Source organism: Gossypium hirsutum, chromosome D04 (assembly GCF_007990345.1).
Source record: "Gossypium hirsutum isolate 1008001.06 chromosome D04, Gossypium_hirsutum_v2.1, whole genome shotgun sequence".
Taxonomy (NCBI): Eukaryota; Viridiplantae; Streptophyta; class Magnoliopsida; order Malvales; family Malvaceae; genus Gossypium; species Gossypium hirsutum.
Window position 1 is genome coordinate 50,397,839 of NC_053440.1, and position 8,024 is coordinate 50,405,862.

At 34.1% G+C, this 8,024-nt stretch overlaps 1 protein-coding gene across 2 annotated transcripts; it reads left to right on the top strand.

The window, feature by feature from the left end:
• The first annotated feature begins 218 nt into the window (after window positions 1–218).
• LOC107899619 (uncharacterized) lies at window positions 219–5,660 on the top strand. 2 transcript variants are annotated; one of them, XM_041090785.1, is made up of 7 exons: window positions 219–660; window positions 989–1,119; window positions 1,604–1,638; window positions 1,735–2,330; window positions 3,345–3,518; window positions 4,770–4,832; window positions 5,328–5,660. In XM_041090785.1, the coding sequence occupies exons 1-7, from the start codon at window positions 607–609 to the stop codon at window positions 5,382–5,384; spliced, it is 1,110 nt and encodes a 369-aa protein (XP_040946719.1). In that variant the 5' UTR covers window positions 219–606; the 3' UTR covers window positions 5,385–5,660. The 2 variants fall into 2 exon arrangements, with proteins under 2 accessions (XP_040946719.1, XP_016680875.1); XM_016825386.2 differs by having other exon boundaries at window positions 220–660; window positions 3,345–3,425.
• The last annotated feature ends 2,364 nt before the right edge of the window (window positions 5,661–8,024 follow it).

The window sequence follows — 8,024 nt, forward strand, 5'->3', positions numbered from 1 at the left end:
CATTTCATTTTTATTATTTGAATATTATATAACACTTATTTTATTGTTAATATCAAATATCTTTTTATTTATTTTAAATTTATTAGACTATCGAACTTAAACAAAAATTTAAAACTATTTTTCAGACGGAAGTAAATCCAAATCTAGAATTATGTTGTAACCCGACTCCACCTGTGACCATCATGTTTTAATCAGATCAGACCTTCCATATTCCAATCAGACGTCTAATATTGTCAGTAAACGTAGAAAATCAACCGCAGTGCCACACTCCACTCGACGACATCCCGTCATTTTTCTTTCCCTTTTTTCTTCTTCGACACCGAAACAATCAGATTCTCTCTTCCGTAAACCCTAAAATGTTCGAACCGATTATATATATATTTTAAAACAATGAAGTTGAGATTGCATGTCGATTTTGTTTGGGGGGACTGAAATTCATAATCTCCCAAAAATGAACAGATAATTTTTCGTCATTGCGGTGTTTTTAGGGTTTGTATTCTTCCAACTTTTAATTGAAGACGATCATTCATTCATTTTAGTTGATCCTTCTGAAGTAACAACCAAAAGAGCGGTTTAATCGATTTTTAACTCGTTTAGAGTAACTTCATGGCAGAGGCTCCCCGGGGCCGTGTTACTATTACTCTCGGACGTAGTGGCCAGGTATGTGTTTTTATTCATTTTTCTCTTCCTATTTTTTCCTTTTCTTATCTCGTAGTAATTAGAGATGTTCCTTGAGTATTTTATTTATTACTGACGAAATGTAGGAAATAAACTTGAAATTAGTAGGAAAATTTTCCTTTGAGCAAATTGTATACAGTTCGACTTTGAACGATTTAGTTTAGCTTGTAGGATTTTACTTATTTATTCTTTGAAGTATTTAAACTTTTTTGTTTTCTCCCTTTTTAATGGAGAAGTTAGTTTAGTTCCTTTTCTTTTTGTGTGTGTTCGCTTGTTGTGAATCTGAACTTCATTGATTATGCTGCTTTAGGTTGTGAAGAGGTCCGGAGCTGCATCGGATGATTCTCTTCCTGTTGCTGGAACTAAGCGGTCTGTAAGGGATAGATTAGGAGGCAATATAGATAGTTCCTTGTTGAATGGCGGTCAGCTCAACAACAAAAGGTATACGAATTGTACTGTTCCTTTAGAAGTATTTCACAATCTTGCTTCGTAATGTCCCTGTTTCTCAATGTCTATTTAAGTAATGTTCTGTATTTCCTAGTGGATGATAATGATGATCATGACAATGATGATGATGTTGCATTCCTGTTACACGTTGCTTATTTGACCCCTTCTTTAAGGTTTTGTTTGGTTTAATCAATTGTATTTGTTACTACAGGTTTGGGTCTTGAGAGTGACTATTTCAAAATTGTTCCTATAATTTGGTGTGCAGGACATCATAATTTTTCCACTTTTGAATGTTGGATATGTGTTGGACAAGAATAGTTTAGGAACTATAAAGAGCTATAGCAACCTAGACCACAACTTCTAATCCTTTGCCTTCTCTTCAGTGTTTACATTCTATGTAAATAAGTTCACACTATTAGATTATCAGTGAAATTTTCTTATTTAAAAAGTTATACCAGTGTTTTGTCCTTTTCTACAGACAAAGAGGCGATGGTCAAAGAGCAAGTTTGAGTGGTAAAAATATGCGCTTCTGCATTGCAATATCTTATTTGTCTGATTTCTCAACTGATTGTGAGATTGCTAACATTTCTTTATTTGAAAAAAAAAAAGATTTCCACATTGGTAAAGATGACCTCCGGTTTAAACTCCTGCAAAAGAGTGCATTTAGACGGGTTCAGAGTGACAATAACCAGAAGGGTATGGACCTTCGTCAAAAGTTGTCAAGACTGGGACAGCCTCCAGTTAACAGTTATGAGACACGTCAGCAAATGCCTGATTCGAAGGAGAGAATACCTGAACCTAGAGATCGCATGCCTGAATCAAGGGAAACCAGTATCTTGGGGAAAATTCCTTCTACAAGAAGCATGGATGATTTCCCTCATGTGACCACATCAAGTTCTTATTCTCCTTGGACTTTAGATCATTTAAGACAAAGATCACCTGACAGAGTAATGGGTGCTTCTAGGGGTTTATCTCCTCCAAGAAATGTTGAGCTACAGAGAAGGCCAGTGGGCAGGACATATGATGATGTGAGGACAGTTCCATACATGGGCAAAGATGTTGCTGATGCTCTAAGGCCTGTGAGTACAGCATCTTTTGTTACAAAGTCCACTTTGCCTACAACTTCAGCTAAGCCTATGCCACCAGGGCCCCCAATTCCAAGTACAGTTCCTCCAAGCAATATTGTACAAAAAAGTTCATACTTGGTACGTACTACTTTCTGTCTATTTTCCATTCTACCAGTGAAGAATGAAATTAACTTGTTAAATCTATGTTTTTGACTATATTCTCTTGTGAATATCTGCTGCTTATGTTCATGAGTCAGTCTGTTCTTTACCAGATAACGCTTGACAAACTTTGTTTGATGAAGTGTCATGTTTGCATTAGTCAAAAGAAATGAGTTAAGTTATTGCTGTACCATTGTTGTTGAAAAGTCAAGACCTATCTTAAAATATTTCTCCGTGAAGAGGATAAATATATAGAAAGTTGTTTGGATCTTCCAATCTATTAAGATTTGTTCTCAATGGTTTTCAGTTGTCTACAGGATAGTATGATATTCAAAATGTTGTAGAACCAATTATCTTTCTGTTGGTTTTCCAAATTTTTTTTGGGCACTAAATATAATATTACTTTTTTAGGTATTTGACATACTTGATTGTATAGTAGAAAGCTTCTGCTAGCCCATGGGTAGCTATTGATCTGGTCTCGGTTGGTTCTGAATAAATAGTACATAAGGCTGCTTTGAATCTGTATGTTAACTTGCCCTAGATAGTACTATACTACTATTACAGTTATGGAATTTGATATTGTAGGTGTTACATGTTCTTTAAGAACACCCCCCTTCCTTTTTCACTACCTCTCTTTGTCACATGTGCTAAGAATCTTCTCCTCTATGAAAGCATTTCTATTTTCTGCTTTTGCTTATTAAATTTGGATCCTAAATAACTCCTTTCATCTCTCGTCTATGTACAAGCATGTTTGCTTTCTCTGCTAGTGCTAACCCTTTGCTACATTGACTCTCACCATATATTGTAACACTTTCAGCCCCATTTCATCAAGTGTCTGCTGTTATTTGCTTTACAATTTATGTTTAAATTGCTAGTCATGATGTGAAATCAAAGACCTTTTTCTAGAGTTATATGCTTACATTGAGTTTTAAAGAGCAGTGTTAAGAAGAATTTTTTTTACTTTTTTTCTTGTTTTGGCTGGCTGCTATGTAGGGTGATGAACAACAAACTGTTGAAGGCTTGCTACATTCCCTGGGACTGGGAAAATATGCTATTATATTCAAGGCAGAGGAAGTAAGTAACCTAGTTCTATGGTTAAACTCTTGTAAAGGATTTCATTTTTTAAAGAAAAACGGTGTTCATGGGAGGCAGTGTTATTTATTGATGGTACCTTTTTGCTTCTTTTGTTTTCTTTGGTTATTTAAGTACTTTAGTGGTTTGTCGGTATTGATGCAATTGAAGATCTTAGGAAGTTTCTTGCATCTTCGCCTAATGCGGTATTTACTGTTTATTTTCCCTTTCTGATATTAAAAAATTGGCATCAAGAATGATTTTGGCTTCTTCTTTTTTTTTTTTTTTGTCACAATTCAATTGATCTTGGGGGGACTGAGGATTACTCATCATTTCGATTCTTAAATGCATCACTTCGGGTTAAATATCCCAGGCTGTTGGTAATGCAAAGTTCTCTTCATACATGCTTTGTCTGAATAAAAATAAAAATGGAACTTTGTAGAAGCAGAGATTATTAGTTTATGTTTTATATCTCCCAAATGAAACTTTGACTATTAGATGCAGAGACTTTCAGCATATGACTCTCTGATTTTAACCTTTGCACGAGGTTGAAGTTTATGGGATGAAAGGAGTTTACCTCTTAATATGACCTTCTAATGAGCTTCCTCTTGTATCAAAGAAAAGGAGGATTAGTATATAAAGCAAAATTTCATTTCCTTCCCCATGCCAGTGAAAAATGGTAGGGGATGTTATGTGGTAGAAAGACAACAAAAAAAATGTAATTCTAAGGGCACCAGGTTGGTTTTGGGAGGACACCTTTCTTGATAATCCAATAGGGGATATGATGAACCAATATTTTCTTGTAGCTTTTGATACTTGCAATTGATGCTTGGATTTTGTGTTAGAAAGATGCAGGCATAAATCTATCTTATTTTATTTTAATTTTACAATATTGAAATTTACTGACTTGAAAAATGCTGTGGTTGTAAAATTTATATGATGAACATTTCTTGTAGCTTTTGATACTTGCAATTGATGCTTGGATTTTGTGTTAGAAAGATGCAGGCATAAATCTATCTTATTTTATTTTAATTTTACAATAGTGAAATTTACTGACTTGAAAAATGCTGTGGTTGTAAAATTTGGAATCTATCTTATAAAACAATGCAAAGCATCTTCATGAAGCAGTTGGTGATTGATGTATGCTGACAGACTGTACAGTGAAAATTTTCCTGGAAGGAGGTTGTTGCTACAGCTGTGCTATCATGCAAAATTTGAAGATTTACTTCTGTGTGAAGTTATTGAACTATCAAGGATGGATATTGTGATTTTGATTGGGGAATTGCTTGCTTGTTTTATCTGTATCCTCCTGATTCGGCTGATCTATAGATTTGATATTTTACTCAGGTGGATATGACTGCATTGAAACAGATGGGGGAAAACGACCTTAAAGAGCTGGGAATACCTATGGTATTTTACCCTTCCTTTCTTATTTGATTGTTTATTATTAATTTTTCTGTACTTTGTCTTTGTAATTGATGTCCTCAAACTCTTAAATTGTGGTGAGTTAGATTCACAAAGTTGAAATTGTGAAGCGTCTAGGCTTCACTTTTCACTCACAAAAAGGAACAAAAGAAAAAAAAAGAGCTGAGAATGATTTGAATGCCTAAGTTCGTGATAAATGCCTGGCACTTGTTTCTGTTGCCAAAGACACATTCATTCTAACTCAAGGGTCGCATTTAGTATTGTGCCTTTGCTGACCTGAGAATACAAAGCTTGATATGAAGTTGATTTGATGGATTATATTTATTGTTGAAAGTATAGTTTGTTTTGTAATTGTCTGCTCTCCTCACCCCTTTGTGTGTGCGCAAAAAAAAGAAGTCATTTTAAGATGCAACAAATGAAATCTCTGCATCTAAGTTGATAAACTTGTCCCTGATGGCTGCGGTTTGATTTGCGTTGCAGGGCCCTAGGAAAAAGATTCTTCTTGCTCTCTTGCCTCGTTCCAAAAGGCAACCATGATTAATATTTTCATTTGATGATTAGATTCATGAAAGTTGTCTTTAAGTAAAAACCAGTGTATCTCTCTTTTGGGGTCGGAAAGAAAATGGCCCTTGAATCCAATCAGTTCGGATGTCAAAATTTTGGATCTCTAATACTGCTGATTCTGATTAATAAAATGGTAGTGTCGACCAAATTTTGAGATGACAGACTAGAAGGAAGTAGAAACTATTGATATCAACGTTGTATGTTTTTGTTCTTATTGCTTGTGCAATTGATTTATAACGCATTCTTTTACATGTTTCATCATTCCATTGACAGCAGCATGAATATGATGCCTTTATGTATGATTTTATTGTTGTCAAAATTGAAATTAATGTTAGAAAGGAATTGTTGTGAAGAGCATGTGTTCTCCCAAATATTGTTTGTTCTGTTCCTTTAGTAGGAAATAATGAAATATCCTTTTCAACATATGAATAGCCACGATCAGATCTGATGGAAGTTGATTTAAAACAAACCAATGTCATGCAACCAACATAAAAGAATGAATAAGCTAAATTAAGTTGAATAATATTTTTAGCTTTAAAGCAATGGTCGAGTAGAGTGTAATGAAAACAATATATAGGTTAAATATCCCATAAGTATTTATAGTCTTCGAATTTTTGACTTTTATTTTTAGGAATTTATATCTTCTTTTTTTCAGATTTCAAAGTTTAGATTCAATTGTTAATAGTGTTAAATTTAGGTTTACTATAACTTCATTTTTCAATTACATCACTATTAAGTGAAATTATTTTGATTCAAAATGCCATACCAACAAATTTAACAACAAAATTTCACTATGCTAATAGTTTGACTTGGATTTCGAAACTTGAAAAGTAAAAAGACTAATTTCTAAAAATAAAAGTACATGGATTAAATTTTAAATTTATGAAAAGATTAGGGATTTATGGCATAAGTTAACATAATACATGTTGATAATAATGAAAAAAAAAACACCTTTAATTGGGTTTCCTTTTTTGTTGATTAGTCTCATTATAGGTTATGATCATATCTGTTCTTTTTTGTATAATATTTAGAACTACTCATAGCTCCTCCTCAACCCATAAATAGGAGGATAATGCGCTTCAGTACATTCGAACTCATGCCTTTCTGTATTGGCAACAATGCCCATGCCAATCGAGTTGAGACAATAAATACTTGATAAGTCTTAATATAAGGATTGAATCAAATTAGTCTTTATAGTTTAAATATAAAGCGGCTCTTTTTTTTCATTTGTTGTTTAACTCTATACAAAATATTTTATTTGCAAAACAAAAAGAACTTTAAAAATATTAATTTTAATTAACAGTGACATTTTTTAAACAATAGATTTTTACTCTACTAAAAATTGATATTATTTGTTTATTTTTAAATAATATAGAGATTAAATTGATCAATTTAATAATAAAAAGACTTATTGTATCCGATTTTTATAATAAAGAGACCTATGAAAGAGTTGTAAAATATGTGTGTAATAAGCCCAATTGGCCCGGGCTCACACAAAACAAAGTAGGCAGTCTGTTTTTTGTAATAACAGGCCTAAACCCATCTAAGGCCCAAATTTTTACAAGCCCAACAAGTAGCCCATAACATTTTCAGCAGAAAAAAACAAAAAAACCCTAGAGCAGCAAGCTTGACGCCGCAGCGCCGCTCCCACGCGCAGCAAGTCCCCACCTTCGGCAGTTCCAAGCGCCACACGTCTCGGAGACCGACTCCCGACGCGCGCCGTGCTCTCCGCAACGAACCTGCAAACACGGATTCAAAGAATCCGAAAGAAAAAAAATAGCAAAAACATATTATACTTGATTTATTTTGTTTTTTTTCGGGCTATATATACAAGGCCATTAGTTTTGTAAAGGGGGGGATTTCAGTGTAAAAAGCATACGAAAATAGGGGGAAGAGAACAGATCCGAAAATTTTTGGAATAAAAAGGTTTTTTTATTTCTTTTTGGTTCATCATTCTTGGTGATTCGTTTTTCATTTTTATTTTATTTTTTTCGCTTAAAATATAAAAAGGAAGAAGGGAAACTTACCTAATCGCCGGAGTCGTCGATTCGGCGCCACCTCCGTCACGGTCGGAGCCTTGGCATAGGATTGGCGGCAGCGACGGCATGGAATAATGAAACCTTAGCAGAGGGTTTCTCTGGTATTTAGAATTGAAAGGGGAAAAATGAATTTTGAAGAGAAATTTTTAGGTTTTATAACGGCTGCAAAACGGCGCCGTATTGGGCCGTGACCCGCGTGGTGACCCGACCTAGAGGGGAGGATCCGCGCGTTGGGCTTTAAAGGGTAAATTGCGCATTGAGTCCCTCCTGTTCGTGGCGCATTGCAATTAAACCTGCTTTGTTTCTTTTTAAATTGAGTCGCAATTTTTATTTGTTTTTCAATTTAGCCCACTACTGCGCAGCGTTTTTGGAGGGAGGGAATAATCTCCCTTTTGATCCTCCACTCTTGCGCGCGCATTCAATGTGGTCCTATCTTCAGATTTACTTCAAATTTAGTTTTTTTTTCCTTTTTTTCTTTTTTTAGTTCAATTTAACCTTTTTTTTATTTTATTCATTTTTTTTCAAATTATGTTGTTCTATGATTTTATTATTATTATTATTATTATTATTTTAT

Excerpts from the sequence above, each read along its gene's own strand:
- LOC107899619 (XM_041090785.1), top strand. The coding sequence starts at position 607 with ATGGCAGAGGCTCCCCGGGGCCGTGTTACTATTACTCTCGGACGTAGT. Across the intron at positions 661-988 it reads CTCTCGGACGTAGTGGCCAG|GTTGTGAAGAGGTCCGGAGC; the intron begins GTATGTGTTTTT and ends ATGCTGCTTTAG. Across the intron at positions 2,331-3,344 it reads TACAAAAAAGTTCATACTTG|GGTGATGAACAACAAACTGT; the intron begins GTACGTACTACT and ends GCTGCTATGTAG.